Below are 27,499 nucleotides of genomic sequence, written 5' to 3' on the forward strand. Positions count from 1 at the left end.
TGCTACTCGCGTTCATCTTTCATTCTATCTACCTCAGTTTTGTGAAACCGCTCTCCCCCCCCCCCCACGATAGAAATGTTTATCCCTTAAAGACAACCTCTGAGCTCTAGAAAAAAGAATATCAATTGTTTTGCTCTTTAACTCTTGCACACAAACGGCATTTATTGGCTACCTTGCAACTTTTTATTTATGGAAGTGATTTACAAATAAGTTCATTAACTGAAATAAATATCACTAATATATTCGTAACTTTGCCTTTTCGTCCTTTTCTTCAATCTGGGACATCATCGATAGGTTTTAATTACAAGATCGTATCGGAAAATTGAAAATTTCGTTGACCGGTGTTTTGAATGACATCATTATAACGATTATTCTGGTTCAGATTGTTGATGTTTATTTTACTTCTTTATTTATTTATTTTTTTATTGACGACTGTTATAATATTGAAACAGCAATTCTTAGTGAGGTTGGCTTTTCACTCATATAAGGTTTTTATAACTGCATATTTGGGAGCGAAATTATTGCTCCAACTAGAGAAGCGTGATTATCCATCCTCTCAGATGCGACTAGGAAACTCAAAGGGTTTTAACACCCACGTTTTTCAATTTAGATTGATCGAAGGAGTTTTATTACGTTAAAATGATTTCGTTTGAGAAAATGATTACGTTAACATCGCTTACTTTATTGATCGAGGGAAAAGACGAGAACTAAGTGTTGTGTTGATGGAATTAATGAATTCACATTTTTTTTTTTTTCAAATGAATACTACATGTGTAATACAGCGTCTTAAGAAATATATGCGCATAATAACGTGGATGTAAATTCGATATAATTACACTTAATCTGAAAATAAATAAATAGCAATAAAAATTAATAAAGGATAAAATAATAAAAATACCCGCAATGTCACTTGCCATGCTAGAAGTGGTGATGTCGAAATATATTAAAGTTTATTATTTTTTGTGACTTTAATTTTTTAGTACGCCTAACAGCTGCGTTCATTTCTCTCCACGGATGCTGGTCTTCCAAGCACTCATTCATTTTCTCTTGCTTTGGGTAGTTTTATCGAGTGATATTCCTTTTCTTCCAAAGGTTTGCTATTTCATCTTTCAAACTGTGTGAGGTGCTCAAAGTTTTCTTACTTATTTAACACTATCCAAATACATACCTTACTTTGATCCCAACTGTTGTTACATTGCATTTATTCTATTTACATTCATAAGTACGATAGTACTTGTCTCAAATGAAATTTTCACTTTTTTATTTACAGTTTTATAACTTGTCCAATTAGTAATATGATAGAAATGTCAACATTTTCAAAAGATAGCATAAACTGGGCCAAAAAGACTTTGACACAAGGATCCAAGGACAACGAATCGTACTCTCTCTCTCTCTCTCTCTCTCTCTCTCACACACACACACACACACACACACACACACACACACACACACACACACACACACACACACACACACACACACACACACACACCTATAAAATCTATTCTTTCTCACTCTCTCTTTCCTCCCCTGCGTAGTTAGATGGAGGTAAGTGGGTAGACATCCCCTAATGTCTCAAACGTCAGCGCCGGGTTAGCAGTAAGAGTCATCCCAACAACAACACACGCACACACACACACACACACACACACACACACACACACACACACACACACACACACACACACACACACACACATGCACGTACTGCAGTCTCATCTCCTACGGTGAACGCACAGGCCAGCTGGACTATATATATTAGCAACTATTTTTACCATCCAAGCATCCTGCCAGTCAGGGATGCCAGGGATTGGCTGGAGGCCACTATCAGCATCATCCCACCGGTCTCCCCTGTTAAAGCTAATCACTCGGTGTACGTAAGCTGGCTTGCATCTACGTCTGCAATCCCCTAGTGGGTATTTCTAGTCCTTTGATTGAACCACTTGTCTCTCAATTCTTGGCACCTTTCCCGAGTAGCTAACAGTAACCACTATCGCAGAAGCCTTCCATCGTGCAGCCAACCAAATTTCAATTACCATCGTGTGCAACAAATATTTCTTTATCCGCAAACATTAGAAAGACTCCGAAAGTTGAAAAAAAGGGGGAAATTTTGAATCGAAGTGAAGATCTAAAGAGTTTCTACATTCGATGTGTCTTTATGGAGTGACGGATCCGTTATTGTAATTTCGTGTGTTGACTCGACCAAATTACCACTTGTTCGTCATAAAATTAAAAAAAAAAGAAACAGAAAAAAACAACGACAAGCCAACCCCACTACAATTTCAGGGACAAGAAACATTCACTGATCAAGCGTCTCCGAAGGCTAGGACATCTGTTACCGAAATCCGAGACTCTCCGGCAGGCTAGCATCCCTCTCCTGGCTTGCGCTCCCGCACGTTCCTCCACACCACCCTCAGACGCAAGCCACCTCGTGAAGACGCCGGTCAGTATTCTACTTCCGTCCATCTCCTAGACAGTGTGAACGAAGGAAAGAGTAAGGGAGAGAGAGAGAGAACGAGAGAAAAAGAGAGGAGGGCGAGAGAGAGAGAGAGGGAGGGTGTGTGTGTACTAAGAAGAAGAGTTCACATGTGACATAATGCCTCGAGCCTTCCTGATTACAAACAAACGTTATAATTCTGCTGTCGAATATGAGGACATTCAGAATTCCAGAGGTAACTGATCTGTTTTTTTTATATGTTTTATTAAAGAGAAATATCACATGTTTATTTCAATAATTAATTTTGTATTACAACATTATCAGTGCCTTTTCTTTCTTTAAAATGTTCCTTACTATTAGTTAGGTAGCTCAAAGTAGAAAAAGTTGGCATTCGAGCATGATCAGATGAATCTTTGCTCGTGATGCTATTTTGCTCTCTCTCTCTCTCTTTCTCTCTCTCTCTCTCTCTCTCTCTCTCTCTCTCCATCTCTAGAATAGATGTTTCAGAAGATGGAGAAATGGAGACTTTTCAATATGTTGTATATTGATAGATGGTCCCAAGATTCTTATACTCCGGAGGACTCCCACATTAGTACACAAATATTAATACATTTCAATGAAACTGTAAAGATATATTCCCATACGAATTTACAGCAATATATAGGGATAACTAAGACCACGAAGTAATTCCTTAGAGAAAAACTGTCACTTTAACAAATGTCTTGCTTCTTGAAAACAGCAAAGTCGCGTGTTTTCTATCAACTCTAATGCAATGTCCATGTTAAACATTTGTGACATCCTATCGAATATTCATTTATTTATATTTTTTTTTTGTATTCATTTTATTTTGAATGAAACATTTGATGTTTACTTAAAGCGTTAATTTCAATTGATAATTGGATTAGGCAGTATTGCATCGGAATGGCTATGAGATGAAGCCATGGATTTGTTCAACAATTCACTTTGATACGTGATTCTGATATCTGCAGCTGTGAATTTAATCAAAATAATATACTTTTTCCATTTAGTTATATTTAATCTTATTATTTTGATCTTTTTTAAAAATATTATTCCTTGTCAATAAATAGTTTAAAAACATAAATAAAAACGTGTCCAAAATGAAACAGAAGTTCCAGATGGGGAGAATAAAGATGGCAATGAGCAATGCTGATGATGAATGAGACATTTAAATTCGTTTTGAAACTAAACTAAAAAAATGTATACTTAATGAATACTAGTAAGAGTGATAATAATTTCTTTAAAAACTGGAAAGTGGAAAGACATTGATCGAGAAAGAGAAAAAACAATAGACGTTTTTAATATTGTGCAGACAGTATAGACACGTGATCAAGATTATCATTATTACAAGCGCAAATGAATATTTAATTTTTAACACAAAATTAAGTATATAATAATATAAACAATATAATACAGCTTTGATTCTTATTTAAAATTTGATTCTTTTAATCTACCAAGTTTTATTTTAAATAAAATTTAAATATATTTTGAAAATGCATTTTAATTAGGAATTTTGAAAAAAAATAGAATCGACCGCGAGATGCAGTGATTAATGATTAATACCCTTGGATGGTAACGGATGGCAATGCTGTAGCCAATGAAGTTCTAACTGAGGCTCGGCTATTGCTGTTACTCTCCTCCCATGATCAGAGCTTTAATAGCTCAATAGCACCTTATCCCTACACTGTCCTCTACAGATAACGGGGAAGATGAAAAGCATTCTTGCTTCGCCCCTTTAAGTCAGTCCTTAAAGGACTATAATTAGGAATTTTAAGCGATGCTGATTTTCACTTAGGATACTACAAAAGTGTTCAACAGTAGGTATTACAGATTTTATATTTAACTACAGATCTTTGTAATCAGATTACCTATTTCTGTGGAAAGCGTACAAGCACTTGAAGAAAACTCGTAGATAAAACTAAGCATTGTCATTTTTAAGATTTTGACCCGTCCCTTTCCTCTATTACAATTTGTCTCAAATCAATTCCATGTGAACAATATTCTAAACAGGAGAGCCCTTCGCTGTTTCAAATAAATCTCATAAAAAACGAAATGTTATTTCTTGATCGTATAATCCTCGTCATAATTTATAGAAATTGCTTATTGTATAATAAGCAATTTCTATAAATTCTTGAGTCTTGAGTTGGAAAGTATCGTCAATTGTAAAGATTATGTTGTTGTCATCTTTATTTTCTTCATAAGCAGTACTTACCAGACTTTGTTTTTAAACTTATTTCAACACATATGGCTGAGCTTTGATTTTTAGAGATGCTGAGGGCTGTTAGTTTTAAGGGGAACCAATCTTTTTAAGTGATAAATATAAAGTAAAAGATTTCTCATAGATTATTATTGTGAATATATATCTTTATTTGTTTATTATACTTATGTTTTCAATTTTACGTCTTAATGCATTGTTTTTGATTCTAAGAATTTATTAGCATCTGACCTTTAAATCTAGTCAGTCAGATAAAGATCAAAGCTCTCACACGTAATTTTTTGTTTTAATATATATATATATATATATATATAATTAATATATATATAATTAATATATATATATATATATACATATATATATATATACATATATATATATATATATATATATATTATATATATATATATATATATATATATATATATATATATATATATATATATAGAGAGAGAGAGAGAGAGAGAGAGAGAGAGAGAGAGAGAGAGAAATTAAAACTAAAACAAGGAGCTGTTGGTATTTCTGTGACGTAACATATTTTTAGATCCCTCATGTCCTATTTACTACAAACTGTCACGAACCATAACTCTCCCCCTCCAATACTGCTAAGTAATTTATGAACGAACATCCAGATCACTTACCACTGTATCTATGATTTGAGGGTGTGCACTGTTTTGAAATAAGTGACCCCTTAATCCAGCAATGAATACGGCTATTCATGAAAAACATTGGTGTCATTGGCACGCATGCGCTCAATGAATTTTTAGAGAGAGAGAGAGAGAGAGAGAGAGAGAGAGAGAGAGAGAGAGAGAGAGAGAGAGAGAGAGAGATTGCGGAGTAGACTCTGACTATTTATCAGCCATAAAAGCTGGTCAATATAAAAATAAATGTATAATTTTTTATATATATATTTTATATAATATTTACAGTTCAGCGAAAATTGCTTGAACTCATGTGTCGATTTGTTTGTGACAAAAGCAGTGAATGGATATCAAAAATATATTTGAAATCACTGAGCTAAGCATTTAAGTTTTCTTTAGTTTTAGTTTATTTTCCCCTTTAAGTTTTAGTGAACATTTTAATTGAACAGTTTTACATGATTAATATAATAAAATACACATATACATAAAACTGATCTCCAACACATCTTAGGAAGTAGGAAATGGCGTCTTACATGGAGATATGCCCTGAGGGAAAGACGAGATATAACACTCAAAGTGATCAAGATTATTTCAATTTCAGCCTCAATTCGTTGTTTTATAATATGGAAAATTGTTACTTTTAACTACAACTGAAAATATTACTAGCATTGATGGAAATATATATAACGAAAACTGGTGATTGTTTTTTTTCTTCCTCTATTTCTTGCAAATACACAGTACAGCGAACACCATTTTTCCTTCCAGGAAAGTATTTTATTTTCTAGTATACATATATAATTTTCTTTAAGAACGTAAAAAGCGTTTTTGCTAAATCATGACGAATACTTAATATCCTCATCATTCTCATTATATGACTTTTTTTTTTGGAAGTGATATCCTCCCAAATAGAACACTTTTGGCAATCGTTTTGAATAACACACATCGTAGGAAGTAGGAAATGGGAGAATAGGAGAATTTCTTTGATATAAGAAGAAATTAAAAGTTATTCCAAAAAATAAAAAATAATTTATAGTTACACTATATATATATATATATATATATATATATACACACACACACACACACACCAGTTACTAAACAGCACTGAAAATTGTCATAAAATTGGGACCCTATTTCGAGTTCGAATAAACATTCTAGCTCGAATCTCTATTCGCCTCTATTTTGCTTCTCCTTTGTACAATGTTACGCTACCATTGAATTTCCTTTATACAGAATCAGAAACTCCCCCACCCTCTTACTTGCGTGAATATACAATTTTAGAGTAATCATGGTTACAGAATTCATAAGGAAGTTTCACCAATATGATGAGCAATATTTTAAGATGAATCCTACCCATGGGTTGTAAACCTATAACACATTAGCAGCGCAGGCGTCTTAAGGATAAATAATCCGGAGACTCTCCGCTAGGAAAAATCTGTGAATTTTTTTCCCAAGCCACTTTAAGTCTCCAATAAGTAGGAAGTCTTATCTTGGAAGATGAAATTCATCTACCATCTAAAGATATTCATCATACCACAATGGGATTCGACCCGACAGGTTATCAGTTGGAAAAAGAAACAACAGTTCATTCGGCCAACCGATATCGTGTTGATTTTTTTTAATTTGTCGAGTGTAGTCACATAAAAAAATCCCCATTCATCAGGAGGGTTACTTGCTTATAAAATATAAATTATTATTCCGACTTGCTTTCGTTAGATAGAAGAAAAAAGATAATTTAGAGAGAGAGAGAGAGAGAGAGAGAGAGGAGAGGAGTTCCAATTCCCGGAATTATTTTGAGGACTTGCGGCATATGATTTCTTCTGGCTCTTCCACGTTATATGCTTTTTCTGCGTTGACTTCTCGGTTATATATTTGTCATCTTTATTTATGGTGTAATAGGGTAGGAGATAAACAAAAACCCCATTATCAAACCTGGAGTAAAAATAACAGGATGTAAGCAGGAAAAGAAGTTAATCAAGCCTAGTCATCGCTATCTCTTACTATGCACCAATGAATGGATGGTGTAACCAGTTTTCAACTTAGGAAACGTTCACTGTGACTAGCTTTACAAAAATATTGATGTACTTCTGCGTAACTTTCTTAGTAATATTATATGGAACAATTTAAATTGCAATGCAATAAATTATATATATTTTAAAAAGATATGTTATTCTAATACATAGTATCATTTATGGTTTTTCTTTTCTTTTTTTTTTTTTTTTTTTTTGAGTGCGCCCAGAGTGCCAACGTATAACTACCCTTCAGCATGCATGACTGTAATCAGTTCTCTTTTTGATGAAGTAATTTATTTAAAAAAAAAGCAAATTATTTATTCAGCACATCTTTCCGAGTACAGTAGAAATATACACCGATTACTATGCACAAGTAGAATCTATTGTTGTCATGGAAACATGGTAGCATGACGTCACGACTGTGTCTTGGTCAACAACAACAAACAAAACGTTTTAGAGAGAAATATCACTGATGCTTGTAAAATGTTAAAAATGTATAATTTTTTTAAAATTTTATATATTACATTTCTCTTTTTTTTAATACTATGTTATTGTCCTAAACACATTGACCACCTAATCCTGAAACGAAGTGATCAAGTGGTACTAGATCATACCTACGTCTAGACCATGCCCACAACCCTGATCCAATGCTTATAGAGAATGAACTTCAGTTCAGAGGAAAATAAGAAAATTTACTTCACGAGCATTTTCTACAAGTGAACATCTTTTTTGCTTCTTTCTAGTGCTTGTGCTAAAGAACCATATCCAATAATATATATTAATTAGATAATCTTTTAAGTACAATCAAGTTAAAAATCCTCAAATGCTTTCTAATTTTATCACTCTGATATTTGGATTTTTATAATCGTTTCAGCGATTTATTTATTTTCTTTCAGTCGTGCAGTCCGAATTTTAGTGTTAATTTGAAAATTTTAGGCTAACTGTAGAGAGAGAGAGAGAGAGAGAGAGAGAGAGAGAGAGAGAGAGAGAGAGATGATTTTTAATATTACTTTACTAGGAATATGTTTTTCTGCATCCTAAGAAAATCTGCATAAGTAAGAAATATATTTTGTATCTTATATTTTATTATACTGCATTAGAGAGTTGCAGAAACGACTTAAATACTCATCCAACTTCCTGGATAGACACGTGACCTTCTTCGACACTCATTATAACTTCCTGTTGTAAACAGTGTCGAAATGAAATTATGACTTCCCATAGCTGTTTTATTTTTCCCTAAATGGATTACAATTCACTTAAACAGAGTGTGTAATAAAGTTTTGTTTCAAAAATCTGTAAATTTCAAAAACAGTTCATCCTAAAATAACCCAATGGGCAATTATAATAGTTCAAATTTAACATTGATGTGGAAGCAATTGTTTAAAAGAAAGCAACAGAACTTTGAAAAATAGATGCAGATCCAATACATTAATAGAAAATAATGGCATGATTGGTAATCACAGTACATAAAATTTTCATTTATTTATTTGTATTTAAATAAAAGAATGTGTGCTACGTGTAATGTGAAAATGAGCCATAGATGTGTTATATCATTTTTAAAAACACGAATTTTCCTCCCGAAAATTCGTGTTTCCATCCTTCACAATAGACAAACTGGACATAAGGACATGCGCAATAAGCAAGACATAATCCACTGGTCTCATAGCCTGAATTGTTTCAGCCGTAAATCCAAAAACAACCAACCGATTTCACGGTTGGTTGTTTTTGGATTTCTATTTTTTTGTTGTTGATGTTCTTTTTACTTCTTCTTCTTTTTTTGTTGTTCTTTATCCTTGAATTTATTAAGCAAACTTTGTTAAGCGATAGATGGAAGACACGACAGACAGACAAGGTGTGCATTCTCTTACTATCACTCCGATAGTGAAACCTTCCTAAATCTCCTTACAAGTAATTTGTGGACCTTTGAAAAGTACATTTCCAATTAAAGTAACAGAAGAATGAAAAAAAAAAAAAGTACACCAATGCACACGTGCGAATGTGCCGTCTCCTCTACTAATTTCTTTATTTTTTTTTCTTCCTTTCTTTCTCTACTCTTCTATTCCCATGATACTTAATCCTATCGGTGAATCATTCCAGGAAGATTTCTCCGTACAACAGTGATCCATCTTCTCCTTTAACAGGCTACACCTCTGTCACAAGCACTTCCATTCACCGATGGTCACAGCTACTTCCAGTCAACGTGTGGCCCCCACTGCGCTCATTTAGTTCTATCCATGATCTTACGACAGCAAACGAACACTGAGGGAGGGTAGTGGAGAGAGAGAGGGGGGGGGGGAAGAAAGGGGTATCGGCACGCGACTGCTGTATCAAATTTTCGCCGACAAATCCGGAGAAGTGTGAAGTTTGAATAAGGGGTCACAAAAACTTAATATAAATCAGATTGGGTGATTAAGTTGGCGTATTATCTCGTGGCGCGCTCTCGCGGTGACACACTGACTGTCTTTGTGCGCTCCAACACCCACCATGCGGCCCTTCATCGCCAATGTTTACGCGTTCTCGCGCAAGTGAAACACGCTGTCTCCCCAACCAACTTTCTCTCTCTCTCTCTCTCTCTCTCTTACTGACATAGGCAGCAAGGCTTAATGAATCGGCGCACGTTAAGGAAAAGCGGAGTGACGACTAAGATATATCTGTCGTCGCTGACCCCGTTACCGATGACCTTTGGGTCACATCAGATAAAGCATAAAGACGGAGTAATGCTATCAACACTCGACAATCATCGTGTTTTTTATTGAGTCAGACGACTCTTCTACTCTCTCATCCCCTTGTTGTGTTACACGCACATGCACACACATAAACATTCGCATATAGTGTTTGGTCTGTTCAAGTTCTGTACTCTTACATATCATTACCACACTCTCTATCTCCGAAACTTCACCATACAGACTTCGTGTCTCATTAAGGTTTAATTATACAATGAGCAATCCTCAGATTCCTTAAATTACTAAGCATTATTTATTATTTTTTGGCATCACACTTTCATCGCATTACATGATAGTGGACATTGCTTCAATCTTTGAGTTGACTCTCAAATAAGAGTGTTCTTTTTATGTGTTAAATACTTAGATTTGTCTTTAATCTGGCTACACTTTGACTGCATCTTTTAAATTCTTAAGTGAGGTACAGATGATATACTCTAGATGAATAAATTTGAATCTACGGATTGACACAGTGTCTATTTTTGAAGTCCACAATCGTTCTTTGGTTATTTATTATTTGGAATTACAGTCGAAGCATCCACGGCTATGAGACAAGTGTATTACATCTGTTAATTGAGCGTGTACTTCTGACCGGTTTGCGAGATGAAAATCCTGGGTTTCAATGAAGAAAAAGCCTTCTTTTTCTTCTTCTTCTTCTTCTTCTTCTTCCAGTGGCATTAACAGGCACTTAAGCACCCATAGCCTTCCAAGTATCCTTGGATTTCTTAACCATAATACGAGGATTATCCCAACGCTTCCAAGTATTCTTGTCTGTAAATTGCGTGTATTCTACTGGCCGGTTTGTCTGAGGAACAAAAAATCCGAGTTTCCTGGTGAAAGAAACCCCTACCTCCGTATGAGACCGGCTAATCACCTTTAGTAGAAAGAGACCAGGTAGAGGTTCCTCACGACTTGGACGGGAATCGAGCCCAGGCCTTTCCTACCAAAGGGCTTCGTCTATTCCGACTGAGCTACGGAGGCTCGAAGAAAACCCTACCACCTCCATACCATATCAACTGACACATTTCAGTTTAAAAGAGGTTCTTCGTCTCCTAGCCAGGATTCGGACCCAAGTCTTTCTAAACAAAGGGTATATTCTATACTGGCAGAGCTACAACTCTATTTCAGGCTCGGACAAAGTTTCCTGTTTGGTCTCTAGATGAATTGGAAGAACTGGGTTAGCTATCTTAATCTATCCAATTATCTTAGTCAAGCTATCTTAGTTTATCCAAGCTATCATTGTTGAAACAACTTCATTAGTTCCTTGTCCATATGAATGAAAGTAACAACCAAAAAAATTTTGCTTATAAATATGTGATACTTATGAATTAAATACTCACAACTCCTTTTTTCTAGCAAGCAGCGCCAAAGCTAATGTAACACTGTCAAGTTTTGACATGTTTTTAGAAGTGGAAGTGTAAAATTGATGCTTGCTTCGACTTCCACTTTGTACGTTATTGGAACCTCAAAGTTGATTTTAAAAACGAGTTTAAATTAGCCGAATCAGCTAACGAAACTATGAATCCAATGTATTATGTCTGCTGTAGTTGCATCTTTTATCCTGTTTCGATGCCTATTTTTGGGAATGTGAAGCCTGATTTCCCCGAAAAAACAAAACAAAAAAACAAACAAAAAAAAAAAAAAACACTTACCGCACGAGACTGGTTAACTCACCTGCGCTTGAAAAGCCCTTATAAACGTTCCTCGCCTTCTAGACGGGGATTCGAAATTAGATCTTTCCGACAGAAGATCAAATGTGTCGTGATTAGCGGAATACACTACGAAGCTGTCACTGCCTTTATAATAAAAGGCAGTGACACCAGTAAGTAAATATAGCACAGTGTTTCATTGTAACCAATAGATACTTATAGTTAAACGCAAGATTTCCGGTAGAATCACTTACAGAGAAGTGCCGATATCGAGGTGTGATATTACAAGTGTCTCCACTTTGTTCTATCATCGTATTTAGTCAGTAACAAGACTCTTTTGAGTGAATATAAAGATAAGTGGATGTTCTTTGTACCTTCTGCAATACGGACTGTCTATAGATAGAATAGGTTAACTTACTAGAATCAGTATTTGTGATGAAATATGCAATAGATGACGCGCGCGCGCGTGTGTGTGTGTGTGTGTGAGAGAGAGAGAGAGAGAGAGACTTGAGTATTGCAGGATGTTAGCCACCCTGATGAAAGATTGTTGTTCTCATATTTTTCGTGTAGATACCCTTTCAATGCGGTTGTAGTTTGCTGGAATAATATGAAGGCAACTTAAGATTATGAAAAGTGCTATGTCTACCAAATGAATGGTTTTTAAGGTCACTGTCAATATGACCGTTTGTAAAAGGAAGAAAAAACAACAACAACATACATTTATGGAGAAATATGATGCCATCTGAGCTCGCCTAACTCAACTACACTGGAAAAAACATTTTAAGTATTTATTTTTATTTTAGTTTTTTTTTTACCATCAACTCCAATCTGTATCTTTCCATACAAGAGGTGTGTAATCCACCAACTTTATCGTGCAATCATCTATTTCATTTTTCTCCAAGGAATGTTTTGTTCATTTTACCAGATTCAAGAATGCATTTTTAAGGAAATGGCTATGGAGGTTGCTCTTTACTGATAATGTAAACAGAGGATAAGAAAAGCAAGGGTGTGGTCGTAAACTAGGTAAGTGCAATTTAATTATCCTGGGATCTGAAATCCCAGGATAATTAAATTGCATTTCCATCTAGTTTACGATCGTACTCTATATTTGCTTCAGCAGAGCCCTTTTTTGATGCGCGCGCGCGCGCGCGCGTGTGTGTGTGTGTGTGTATAGAGTTAAAAGGGATAACGAAGATATAAGTTGATTAAACCTGTGCTAAACCATCCATAAGACTAATTTAACACGAACAGATTAAAAAAACTGTCAGAACATAAAACTCCATTTCCTTGCAGTTTTGTAAACCACCCAGAGACGCTTTGTGAGTTCTTATGAATGTGCCCTGGTATTTCTGGTCCTTGTCAAGGACGTGCCTTGTATCTTGTCATAAAATTCTAGTGCTTACTCGGGTGTGTCACTGCTGGCAGTTAACCTTTTAAAATTGTGACGTCAATTAATTAAATATCGGAATGTTTCGTTTGCGCTCACTTTATCGGTTGGCGTGTTTTAAGATCAAAGTCGTAAATGCTTCAGAGTTGAACGTTTAAAGGTATGGAAACTTGACAGTGTGTGAAAATATACAGAAACGGTTACAGGTTATTTTCGGATTTTCTTTCTCTTTAAGTAATTAGCAAACGTTATGCTTTATCTGATTCGGATAGGTAAGTGGAAGAAGAAGAAGAACAATAGGATACTGTAGGAGTGCGCTTTAGCGAGAATTTGGAGCAGTAGACAAAAGAGCAAAGTTGCTAATGAAACAAATTTAGAGCAAGGGTGCAAACGACTCGTTTTTTTTTTTTTTTTTTTTTTTTTTATCCACGTCGCCAATTTCACCGTCTGGACACCTGCGTCCAATTCGGGAAGGTCTGCTACTTGGAACCATCTTTTGTTATTCGTTTTAATGAGCTCCGCAGATAGCAGTCCAAGGCCTCTTTGTATACATTGAACTTTTGAAGGATTCAAGCTCGTTCTTTAGCTTCAACTTTGCGTGAGATGTAAGAAAGTGAATTCTTTGCGTAACAGAAGAACCGAATGATGAAAAACAGCTTATGGGATGCTTAATGATACTGCAGAAATTTCACTTAGGAAAGAAATATGATCAAGAAGAGAGCAATGCTACATAGTCGAGATTTTATATCTTCAGTTACAGTGATGAGTTCAACTGTGCATTTGATTCTCTGCTCTGATAGACAAAGGGAGTAAAGCAGAAACCTGGGGGACAGAGGATGGAATGTTAATGATAGGTGTGGGAATGTTAGTGATTCTCTCTCTCTCTGAGTGCCTTTCGTCTTTTATTGTTGTATATCTGTTGGACATCTGGCAACACACGTGTTAATTTTTTAACCTCTTTTTTTTATCCCAGGGGAAGTATTCAGTAGAATGAGAAAGAATATGCCTTGTCGCGCTGCATCCCTCAACCTACTCTATGGATTACCATAACATTTAATATAGAAGATCTCATAGGGAAAGGCGAATGTCTGTTTGTTTGTCTGGTATCCCAGCACAGTTGAACCTGTCATCGCTAAATTTTGTATGACTTCCTACTTCGACTAGAATACTTCAAACTACGTCTCAATTCCATAATTTTAATCTCAATCTTTGCAGGGAGAATGAAGTTATATCAAATCGGTATAAGGCGTTTTCTGGCGTTTTCTCTCTCTTTTTTTTTCTTTAAACGTTTTCCATTTGACAGAGAACAGCAAGTTGAAAAATGGTACTTCAAGATTTTTTTTCTCGTTTTTGAAATCTTATTCCAAAAAAATAATAAAAAGACGTACTTGGTCTTTAGTAGAAAAAAGTGGTTTGAATTTTCATAGGAAAATTAGGCTAAATGGGCCACTGTACTTTTTAATAAGAAAAAAAAACTGGTTATATACGAGGATGTGCTGTAAAGTTGTGATAATCATCATTAAGCAATTGAGGTAGAACCATGTAACTTACACATTATTCTACATATTCCCCACGATTATATTGTGATTATATCAGTTACTTTAATATATATATATATATATATATATATATATTAAAGTACTAATATACATTAGGTACTAATATACGTTAGGTTTATAGCCTTTCGTAGATGGATTCACATAAAAAAATATAAAAAAAAAATAAGGCTTTGGCGCAAAGGGCCTGAAAAGTATGGTACTGATATCTGTGAAATCTGGACTGGTAGAATGCTTCGAGATAGTGGTGAGTATACTCACTAATTGACTACATCGACTACTTTATTTTGTCATGTGGTAGACTCGAGAACAAACTATTGTTATGGAAACAACAAGTGTTTCGCCATATCTGTCTTATGACGTAAGGGCATAAGTGAAATAACTACTATGGGACTCAAAGTTCATGTTCAAAATTAAGATAGCAGTTACGGTAAAAATTTCATCCTACTTTTATTGCATATTCTGCACTAGTTTAAAATTTGGGTACATATTATACTCAAATACAACTATTATGTAAGGGAAACCTCACCATTTGCGAAACTATGATGAAAACGTAAAAGACAAACCTCATTTAAAAATTTTCAGTTTATTACTAAATGAGAACTTTTTGTTTATACAAAACGTAAAAGAAAGAATACTTTTTGTGATCATCTGCGAAGAAAAAAATCAAATGGCACTGACTTTTCAACGTTATTGAACTCTGAAATTGTCGTTAAAAAATACGCGAAGTGTTGAAAACACCTTACATTTCATAGCCAATCTCAGAGGGTGCTTAAAAATAGGCGACGGAGATATTTTATATACGAAAATAACCTACCAGAATAGTATCAAGCAACACACTGAGCACCACCTAACGGAAAGAAATTCACGTTCCATCTTTAGCAATGCATTGATCATTACTCAAGGGGATCTTGCGTCGGTTTTTAGCACGGAGTAACAAATGAAGTAAATTCATGCGTGCATTACTATAAATAAGGCTTCAGTTCGTACGAGATTAATGGAGTGGTAATGTCACACCTACCGTGTTTCTCATTTCCTTACCCCCCCCCCTCACCAGATGTGGGAGTTTAAACAGGACGTTCTACTACCAGAAAACTACCTAGCCGAGTAAAATGAGAGTCAAAAGAAAGAACTGAAATAAATATATCACGTTTAAAGATAAATTATTTTGTAATAAAATTTGTTTGTATTAATTAGTAAAGAGAGGAGAGATTGAAGAAAACGTGTATATTTAAAATTTTAAATGTTGGAAAGATGGCTATAAAATTTATTAAAAAAAAAAGGCAGAAAAAAATTAAAACAAAACAGTTTTTGAAAACTGCAACTTCAGTCGTTAAAACTTGATTGTTGAAATCTACATTACCAGCTTAATTTGATTGTTGAAATCTACATCAATGGCTTCATTTGATTGTTGAAATCTACATTACTGGTTTCATTTGCTTGTTGAAATCTACATTGACTAGCTTTATTTGATTATTGAAATCGACATTATTGACTTCATTTAATTGTTGAAATCTACATTAACTGGCTTTATTTGATTCTTGAAATCTACATTGCTGGCTTGATTTATAAGAAAAGAAATAACAAAAGAGCAACAAAATAATGAAACCCGCAATAGATCATTTGTAATTTTCATATTCAGGTAAATTTCAGTAATCTGATTAAGATGTATTTTGTTGAAAATCAGGCAATAAAATTCAATTAATAAAAACATGAATTAATTGCCTGAAATAATTCTTATTGCTGATCTTTGTCTGAAAGAGAAAAAAAAACTACTATGTACATACTAAAATATAATGATTATACATTAATCGTAGTTAATTAAATGCTACTAAAATGTATTATTTAATGCAACAGTTGGTTTCCTTTTAACTTTCAGAGAATAGTCCTGAACGTCGGGTCAGTACAGCCGAAGGGCCTACAGAAGAGGATGAGCAGACAGACACTCATTCAACACTCCCACTAAAACCAGCCAGCCCTCAATCGCCTGCAAACATATCTCGTGGTCCCGATTATACTCCAGAAGGTCTACACACTCCGTGTCTTCGCTACGAACAAGAAGAGCAGCTTCAACCTCTGGGATTAACAGTACCTCGCGCAAGAAGCGAAGATAAAGAAGACTTCTATGCATCCCGGGAAAGCGTCCGTCGGAATCTGACCTCTCAGTTGCAAGCCGTGTCTAGCCATTACGTGCCAATCGCTTCGGGAAGCGCGTCATCATCGCTTCCTCACTCCGCTCTCATTACCGTCATCAGGCACCTGGTGCAAACGCCGACGATCGGTCTTCCGTCGGCTGTGTGCGAACAGACATTCGCCGGCGATTCCGGCAGTACGGGAGGTCTAATTCTGACCTCACAGGACACCCACGTGTGTCCGGAGTGCGGCAAGAGGTACAGCACCTCCAGCAATCTGGCTCGCCACCGACAGACTCACCGCAGCGTCACGGACAAGAAGGCGCGCAAGTGTCCTCATTGCGACAAGGTCTACGTCTCCATGCCGGCTTACAGTATGCACGTGCGCACCCACAGTCAAGGTTGTCAGTGTCCTTACTGTGGCAAGTGCTTCAGCAGACCGTGGTTGCTCCAGGGACACATCCGCACCCACACCGGAGAGAAGCCCTTCAAATGTCCCATCTGCAACAAGGCTTTCGCCGACAAATCGAATCTCCGAGCACACATCCAGACCCATTCTACCACCAAGCCGTACGTGTGTCAACGTTGCGGAAAAGCCTTCGCTCTGAAGAGTTATCTCTACAAACACGAGGAATCTTCCTGTATGAGACTACATCGACAACAGGAACGTCAGAGGACGACACCTCGAATCCATCCTGTATTGGCTCCAATAAGTTCACCCGTTGAAATTCAAGCTTAGACAACGGAAAACAAGCTCTCGAAGGTTTTTGAGATTATCAGGAGAGGCATCAATCATTCCTCTCGCCATTGTCTACTTCCATCCATTACAATTTCCAGTTTTGGTGACTCCCCTCATATTAGCCATGATTTCCATTTTATTAACCTGGAAGAACGATTTTAATGGCAAAGCCTAATTAATTTTTTAGTGGAATCCACGTACGGTCACAGCCTTATGTGATCATCAACAATTTATATATTAATTCTGACCGTCGATTTCGTAATTCTGTGTGAGTGGATACACTGCACCACACGCCACCACTAATAACACGACTGATAGTCTATAGCAGATCGCTATACAATAATATTTAGCACGTAAAACAAACAAAAAAATATATATAGCTATAGATATATGGTGGAGATAAATATGATCAATAATTTTTTAATAATATTTGAGGTTCTCAAGGTTTAATCTACTGAAAAATTTGTTACTTGATGATTTGCAATAAATTAAAGAGCGGGAAAATCTAACTGTTATGACAATCATTGTGAAATAATCTCGCAAAGAGGGGACGTGTCATTCATGGATTCTAATGACGTATTCAATGACGTACGACGTATACTTCTTTCCCCTCCCCTACTTCTTCAGTTTGCTTTTACAGCAATTAGTGTTAACATGTCCGGTACATGTTGCATAATGATTTATAGCGGCAAGTCAGATTATATGCAGTGATGGCAAGAAGATATTAAAATAACAGTTAAAAAAACCTGCTTATTATATCATGATTCATTTTTTTAAATATCTAATAATAAAAGAAACAAGGTTATAATAACACCCTTTTGGAATGATAGGGGGTTGGATGAAATTTCAGAATGGCAACAATGTCATTTAAACAATTAAGAAGGAAAACAACGATAAGGTTATGACGACAATATTTCATTGTTGCCTTAAATGGAAGATGAACGTGATAATAATATTGTGATGACGAACCCAACAATCTCTCTCTCTCTCTCTCTCTCTCTCTCTCTCTCTCTCACACACACACACACACACACTAGTATTTCTATATGTTATCCGATGTAATACTAAACTGGTTTATTTTAATTAATTTTGCCATCTCTCGTATAAAGATTTATACCAATGCTGCTACTTTGGACCAAGTATCCTAGGGAAGAGCTTTTTTTTTTTTTTTTCACTATTTTTCTTCTTTGTGTGTGTACAGAATGGTCACATCCATTCCAACACATTACTTATGTCACAAGTCATTCCTCTGAATGGTTTCGGCCACTTGTTCAATCCCATGTCTTGTTTACAAGGAAAAAAAAAAGAATAGTTAATTTTATTACTTGTCTTTTCTTCTTTCCTTTCGTTTTGGCTACGTTCAGGAGAAAGAGAAGAGACGATTATTACTGCAAATGTGCCTCGTCGGCATTTTTTTTTTTTATTGTTATTTGGCGACGGTCTTTACACATCTTGTCATCGGAGTCTGCGGGCTATAAATAGCAAACAGACAAAGAACGCTTCACATTCGCTTCTTGTATCTCTAGAGTGTCGGCCAAAAAAAAAAAAAAGTGGGCTTATTCATTCTCTCACTTCCCTGTATCTATTATAAACATAAGCTGACACTTTTATGGTTTAGTGCAATTAAAAGAAATATATTTTAACTCATTTGAACACTTCAGATAAATGTGGATTTTATTAGACTTTCTTGATAGAAAGTGGCAACATCCGGGTAATCAAATCTTTCAAAAAAAAACAACAAAAAAACAGTTGAGGTGAGGCTGACTAGATCCCATGATAGTTTAAGCGTACCTCACAATGACAAAGTAAAATTTGTCCCACTAGTCTAGACACTAACTAAAAGTAGCATCAACGTTATTATAAGCCTATGGTCGGATTTCTAATGTAACTTAAAATGCAAACTATACGCCTTTAACAATAAACGAAATACATTCATAGTAAATCTTAGCGAACTATGTTCTTCCTTCAGATTCGTTAAAAAAAAGCCACAAAGCAGCTGAAAAATCTAGTATTTCATGTCGTCGTCAACATAACTAGAAAAACATCATATTCCAAACTTTCTCCGTTCTCTCCTAACCTAGTCCGTCTTAAAAAATGCTCAAATGAAAACATTGGAAGAGGGGGGATGGGTGGGGAAAACAAGTTTGAAGACGAAACATAACATTATATTTTTTGTACGATATTTGACTGCATTCTTTGCTGTACTTAAAATCCATGTTGATAACTTGTTTATTGCTTTAGCATATCTTGCGAAACAAAGGGACCCGAATCGAATTCAGAACTGCGCGCGAAATCCTGTTGTGTTTTTTCAATATGTTATCCTAAATGTGCCTTTAGAACTTGCAGTTAAGCGAGCTGTTGATTAACTTGCCTTCAAAAAAAATCCCAGGTAGGCCTTCATGATGTGCCTTAGCAAGTTCTGTCCTTACCTAAGGATAACTTTTCTGGTGATGTTAGAGTTAATTTTTATACTTTTATATCAATATTGATATAGTATTTGTGTATAAAAAAAGAAGAAAAATCTCTGGCTGTGTTTGTTTTGAGATTTTTAATTTTTTAAAATTAATAGAGAGAGCCTATGGAAAGCTTTGCAATATAATATTTAAGATGTGTGTGTGTGTGTGCGCGTGTTTTTGAAGATATATTTATATGTGTGTATGTGTTGATAAAACTGATGTCATCTGCTATTGAATTTTGAGATTAATGAGCTCTTTATTTTTTTAAAAAATTAATTAAATATTTTAATCAATTTTTTAAATTTTAATTAAACATTAAAATTATCCTGCTTGTAATTGAATGCATTTTACGGTATGATAATATTCATAATTGTTTATTTAATTTTGTTTTCCGTATAGGAATGAGAAATTCAAGAGAATGAATTATACAGTAACGTAATAATCCAGTGACTGAAATATGACACTATATGCACAGTCCATCATGTGACCGATTTATTCAGTGATATTTGGAGAGAGAAAGAGAGAGAGAGAGAGAGAGAGAGAGAGATTGCAGTCATGACAACAGTTTTCTTAAAAAGAAAATTCACAAAATTTTCTATTTTGAAAAACAATATGTATTTACTTGATTCTATTGCCCAATAGGACTATTATTATGGCTAATAATTAAGAGAATTCTGGGAAAAATAATTAAAGTTTTCTCGAATTTTAACCATCAAATATGTTATTTTGATTCTTTGGCCACAGAGCGTATATCTTCATCAGTTTTTCATATGCAAAGCATCCGCAATGCTGCTCATTCCAGTCACCCCTGGTTAAAATAATTCACATTTTTTGGCCGATGCTTAAATATCAAAAATAATAATACTAAGCTATTCAGCTTTCTTTTATATTATGTTGTCCTTTGTTTTGTGGTGTGAATTTTATATTTAATTAATTTATTTTATTTATTTGTAATCATTTGTTTAGTCCTGTTTCTTCCTTATGACTTTATAAAGTGCTGTTGACAATTGCATCACCAACACAAAGTGGGTTTACAAAATCATAAGGATTACGGATCCGGACAATGACGATATTTTGTTTTTATTGTAATAAAATAATATTTCTATCATAATTAAATTTCAAAACTTCTAAATTAAAAAAAAAAAATTTCTTTTTTTGAAAATATATTCATGTTGATATATCAAGTCAATAATGGTTTTTTTTTGCTTTTTTTTTTATTAAATAAAATCCACTTTTAGTTGTGATGTTTTTATTCCTTCTAACAATGTAATAATGTGCTATACGCGGATGACTGCCTTGTATTGGTAACAATTTGGAAGACCACGTGTTTTTGCATTCTAGAGATGCGTTTAGTTGGCAACTCGCAAACATAGCAGATGTCAAAATTAACGAGTGCGTGCGTCAAATGGTCGGTCTCCAAAGTGCTACCAAAAGGTTCAAATAACAAGGAAGATGTTGTAGGATTGAGTTTTTGTGTAAGACAAAGGGTTCATGCCTGCTGATGAATGTTCTAAAAATTACAGTATCTTTAGTTCCAAGGTCCGGTTACTATATTTAACTATCCAGTGAAGAAGTGCCTGTATTGTTAGTCCAAATAGTCAATGGTATAGTACATGAATGTTGCGCATGCCAGAGAGAGAGAAAGAGTGCATGAGAGAGAGAGAGAGAATTTTTTTGTGTGTACAGAATGCCTTCCTTTTCATTTGCATTTTTTTGTATCAGAATATGCAACATGCAATATTATGCAAAATAAAGAGTTTTGGAATTAGCCTATGCTTGTAATGTTTATTAACATCAATAGTATACCACATGCAGAGATAATTATAGACTTTTTTTTTATTTTGTCAGGAAGTTTAAGGAATGATCGAGTGTTGTAATAGTTGCCAAATAGACGTCTCAGTGGCGCCGTTGGTAGGACGCATGCTTCGTAGTTAAAAAAAAAAACATATTCTAGAATCCTATGAAGGATACCAGGATTCTTTTTTCCTGTAAGCAATTTTCAACCGAGTTGAAGTAAAACTCATCTTAGAAGTTAGATGACAGGATTTTTATCTTTTGGATATCTCTGACATTCCTCCCGTACAAACACTTGTAATTTTATCATTCACTAGATTTAAAAAAAAATCTTTTGTCAAATGCAAAAACTCATAGACATATAAGCAAAACAAACATTCTGTATATATATCTATAGTGTTGCATGTTTTTAAATGCATTAATAGCAGTAATGAAAACAAAACAAACAAACAAAAAACTTTAGATTTATTCGAATCTCGTACGCCTAAATATACTTCAAAATATTATTTTTAGCAGTAGTGACAAAAATTGTCAGTATTCATTCAATTTTTACTAAGTTCAGATTAAAACGGAAGTCCTTATTTGAAAATAACATTTCAGAAGATAAAAATCTTGTCTCCCAACCTATAAGATCCATCCTTTGCATCCATTGTTGTTTCATTATTGCATCATTTCCGCCAAATGCCATTGATATCCGGTTAACAATCACATTGAGGTAACCTTCAGCTCATTATTAGAATCAGTAAAATCGTTAATGGGAGTCCTTTACTCCTCCCCCCACCTTGAAAACCAGCTGTATTTCTTTTTCTTTGTATCTTTCTTTCTTTCTCTGTCTCCCTCACAGTTGATGCAAGTGTTCCCTCCTCCCACAGCCTCTATCAGTGGCTGGCCATTACCGCTAGTCTTTCCCAGATACGAAAATAGAAACATACACGGACCGTGTCTCAACGGTTTGCGACTCCCATTTCTCGAGATGTTTGTGGAATTTGTGTAATTTCCTTTGCTAGGAGGATATGCAGGCATTTATGACAGAGAAGAGCGCCACGAGCCACTCGCATGCGCTTACACACACACACACACACACACACACACACACACACACACACACACACACACACACACACACACCAACTTGCCGAAACACATGCGTTTCCTATCCGCGAGTCATTTAAGACAGATATGGTTGTACAGAAGATTATGAATGCATGATCGTTAAGAAAAGACCAAGTTGCAGCTGCTATCCCCAAATCCACTCATTAGCACGATTCCCATTAGGGGAAATCCTATAGAGCCCTAGTAATCCCATCTTTGGAAGGGGGTGGGGAACGATTCGGTCGTTGAATAGACAGAAGCGCAGAATTAATTAGTCAACAGTGCAACTTTGCTGAGTAGTACAGTACAGAGACTCGATGTTTTTGCACACTTCGTTTCCCCCCCCCCCCGTTTTTTTAAAAATTATTATTATTATTATTATAGAACATTTCCCAACATCGGTGATATAAAATCAATACTAAACCAAAGGATACGTCTACAAATTTAAAATTATTATTTTATAATAACGATTAAGGAATTAAAATTCGTTCATTCTTTTATTTCGATTCCCAGTGCAGTGTAAAATAGATTTAGCTTATTTAATTTAGCAGTAAATGTATTCTTTTATTTCCAATAATTATTTTTTTTATTTCATCATCCCACTCTTTGACATTATGTATTATCCACCTTTTAAATCTGTGGATCCTATTACCAATTAATCGCATTAAAGCATAAAATGTTTCTTACTGTACTGAGAAATTAATCTTGCACTCCCCATTTATTCTATACACGTACTCATTCTTGACAGTAAAAATCGTCTGTAAGGTTTTAAAATTATTTAAGGAAAGATCAGAGGTCAGCTACACTTGACGCCATGAACTAGAATCTAGCTCATGGCCTCGAATGTAGTTGAGAAAAACAAAAATATACAATCTAGCTGCTAGTTCGTATATTTTTCTCTACCACCGGTAATTTCCCGAAGTCTGCTTGCTTGTTCTTGTTTTATGAAATGGAGTTTTCCCAGATAAAATCCATCATATTGAACTTATTCTGCCAATTCAAGTTCGACTGCAAAAGAAAAGAATAAAATTGGTGCCTGGGAGAGGATTCCAATTATTGAAGATCTTCCAACTAAGAAAATGCATCAGCCTTTAGAGTGAGAGAGAGAGAGAGAGAGAGCAACAAACTTGATCAAAAAGTGGCTGGTTCCGTTATTCTTGGTCAAATTTTGAGGAGCATTGTACAGTTATCACGACAATCGTAAAAGAATACGAACGGCATAGGGTTCCTCCGATGAGGGAAATCCCAATGTGCATCTGTGTTCATAAACACCGGTCTTATTTTTAGATCTGAAGAGCATCCCTTTCCACAGACGCACTAGCACTTTTTAATTAGTTTCACGTGCCAGATAGAAGTGGAGCGCATCCAGCGAGCGGTATTCACTGCACTAAAGCCAGAAGAATGGGGACGGAAAGGATGCAAAAGATGGTATCGGCGAATCAGCTTCTCCACTAGTAAAACGGCACGATTAACCGCACCTGCTACTTTGTGTGAAGTAGGCTAATTACATCGTCTCCCTATTTCCTTAAACGAGGTCTTTCATACCAAGAAATGAATACAGTTTCAGAAGTAAACGAATGACGTGGGTCTTGTGACCGCTGCTTAACTAGTTCGAATATCTTCCTCCCTCCCCTCCCTCCCTTCCATCTTAGAATTATTAATCAGCTCTTTCCATCAGAAATGCAGACAACACTCACTTCACGCGAGCTAACGTTCCATGCACGGTAATCTCTCCTCTTTTTTCTAACTATCTGTCTATCTCGCTTCATTCCTCTGCACCACTATCTATCATTCTTCATTTATATTCGTGTCTGTGCCTTTTTTTTCTCTCTTATATATCTGCGTATCTATTTTTGACTTGTGTACACCACATAGATTGACGTTCATAATTGCAACCCTCTGGAAGAGGTTATTCACGTATGCCTTCTTCTTTCCCTTAGAATTGTCGACAACTCTTTTTCGGTTGGCTATATATATATATATATATATATATATATGCACGAAGGTACCGCATGACTGATTGTGACATATATTTAACGGAAGAAAGAAAAAAAAACAGCGTCCATTTTTCTTTCTTGTAGCAAAGTATAATCAAAGGAAAAAAAAAACATGACTTGGAACAGCAGAAGATCATGTGACATTTTGGCAGCCCACTTACTGTCATAGGACAAAACATAAACACATAAATGAAATCCCAGAATTTACGTAACACTATTTAGGAAAAAAAGTACTCAAAGAAGAAAATTAATGGGTTCTAAATCAAAATTAAAGATATTTGTAACTATTTGAAGATCCATTCTATGAATATTCTAAATAATAAATTATCTTATTTATTTCGTATGGTGATTCAACGGCCCCTATTACTGGGAGACATGGCACCACCTCAATTCCCCCCCCCCTATTTTTATCCTGAGCTTGGGACCGGCATAGCTGACAATTCAGACCTATGGCTGGAAGGATCGTCTTACGTATTCCTGACTGTGTTCACGGGGTCGGTTTGCCTGTTTGTGGGATGAAAAACCCAGCTAAACTGTGGAGAAAATCCCCGCTGTCCACGCCTAAGACTGGCTATCTTAGCTATGGCTGAGGAAGATCATTAAGCTCCTCTAGTTGCCGACGGGAATCGAACCTAGGACACTCCTTCCCCAGGTATATGGTTGCGAAGTGCAAAGCCACAGACAATAATAAATTATATAACTAAGGATGAGTTTATATTTGTTTATCTATCCTTATTTAAATTTACACCATCAACCTCCCATCCCCCAAAAGTTTTGCATGGGATGGACTCTTCATTTGAACTTTGTAAAATTTTGATTGACACTATGGGATAGTTTATGTGAATCGTACACAAGAATATTCACCCCCCTTTCTGGAGGTGAAACTCATTCAAGTACTTCATGAACCCCAGTAAACTAGGCAGTGATCCCACACCGAGAGATGAAACTCATATCCTAAATGCATTCACAAATATCCATGACGTAATGGGTGTCATAACCATGACTTATTAGTTGGAGAGTGGAGATGCTATCCACTTAGCCGACTAGTAAAACATAACAAAAACATCACCAAATCTGTCCATCTGACATGGGTTTTATATTAAATCACGAGTTCTATTTGGCAGAGCAACATGGTCATTTTTACTTCTGTATTTTCTTTCTTTCTTTCTTTTTTTGATTTTTTTATTCCACAAAGAATAGCAACCTCAGAAACAAGCATTAATGCTGTTTTTAAGATGTATCTTTCAAAAGTGTATGGGGGAGGCCTATATCCAGGAATGGATGAAAAGAGGCTTAAGAAGAACATTCTAGAAAATTTATTTCAGAATTTTTTCGTAACATTTCAAACCTTCTACGAAAAATTGCTTTGAATTTATTTGGAATTCCTTCATCGAACATTTTGTTCAAATTCCATTAGAGAAATATTCCTGTTGATATGTCTTTTGAGAACAAATGTTTTTAAGAAAGTGTAATGTTCAGAAGAAATCTAATTAATATAAATAAGCAACCCTTAACTAAACATGGTCTTCACTGGTTATAAAAAGATTCTATGGGTACAACAGCGAAAGATTAAGGATCCTCCATAGCGAGTTACGAGGAAGTCCGATTGCCTTTCCACTGCAAACACCTGTGTTCGAATTGTTCGTAATTACAGTCCAAATCAAGAAGAATAAGGCAAAAAGATCAAATAAAACTAAAAAAAAAAAGAACTTGTTCAATGAATTCCATTCGTAACGAAACTATCGAAATATTTAAAAAAAATAGATAAATCGGGCCATGCTTGATGTGCAGGAATATTTGTCTTTTGTTCCCATTTCTGTCATCACTTAACCTCGGGACTGTGATATTGTTTGGCTAATTAAAAACGCGTATAACTTCGTTGCTATGCAGCAGAGCATATATTGCAGGGTGACAAACATATCCCGATTAGGAGAGTTTATGGAGAAAACACAATTCAAGCCATTAAGAAAATTAGACAACTCATTCCTTAGGAAAATCTAGCATATGCAATTCGAATATGCAGTAACTTAGCTAGGAGGAGGGGGCTGTCCGCCGCTGGCGGCACTTTGAACCTTACTCTATACATCGTTTTGATTTTTTGTAATATTTTCTGTGTGTGTGTATTGAGAGGGGGCGGCAAACTCAGGGACTGCCCCGGGAGGCAAAAGCTCTAGCAACACCACTGCGGAGATTTATGTGCATTCTAGGATGAATATCGGGATCTCACTATTACGATATCATCATCATCATCACCAGTACATGCATGACTTGAAGGACCACAACCGCCCAAGTACTTTTGGCTTCCTTAACTTTCCTTTATGATAGGTCGAAGATGGTTAATCTTATGCCTGTCGAATATATGAATATATTTTGTCATGAATTGACTCTTATGGTGTACTGTAGTTTAATTCAGTATTGACAAAATCACAAGGAAATCAAAATCAATGAATTATAATAAATGTAAACATAAACAATTGTATTGTCTTTAAGTATATTAGAATAATTCAAATTTAGAGGAAAGTAAACAAATCTAGGGATGGAAGATCACGTACCATATTGATGGTAGAACAGAAGAGATCTTTTCTATGTCGACCAGAATCGTAAGTTGAAATTATCAGTCCCGGAAAAGACCGAATCCATTTGTGGAAAGTCTT

The 27,499-nt window shown here is 35.4% G+C and overlaps 1 protein-coding gene across 1 annotated transcript; it reads left to right on the plus strand.

The window, feature by feature from the left end:
* The first annotated feature begins 1,864 nt into the window (after positions 1-1,864).
* On the plus strand, positions 1,865-21,724 carry LOC150110265 (uncharacterized). The gene is made up of 2 exons (XM_090398738.1): positions 1,865-2,672; positions 16,515-21,724. Exons 1-2 carry the CDS (start codon positions 2,597-2,599, stop codon positions 17,504-17,506), a joined length of 1,068 nt encoding a protein of 355 aa, XP_090254864.1. The 5' UTR covers positions 1,865-2,596; the 3' UTR covers positions 17,507-21,724.
* The last annotated feature ends 5,775 nt before the right edge of the window (positions 21,725-27,499 follow it).

This window comes from Typopeltis vanoorti, chromosome 1 (genome assembly GCF_054136105.1).
Source record: "Typopeltis vanoorti isolate ZY-2024b chromosome 1, IOZ_Tvanoo_1.0, whole genome shotgun sequence".
Classification (NCBI taxonomy): Eukaryota; Metazoa; Arthropoda; class Arachnida; order Uropygi; family Thelyphonidae; genus Typopeltis; species Typopeltis vanoorti.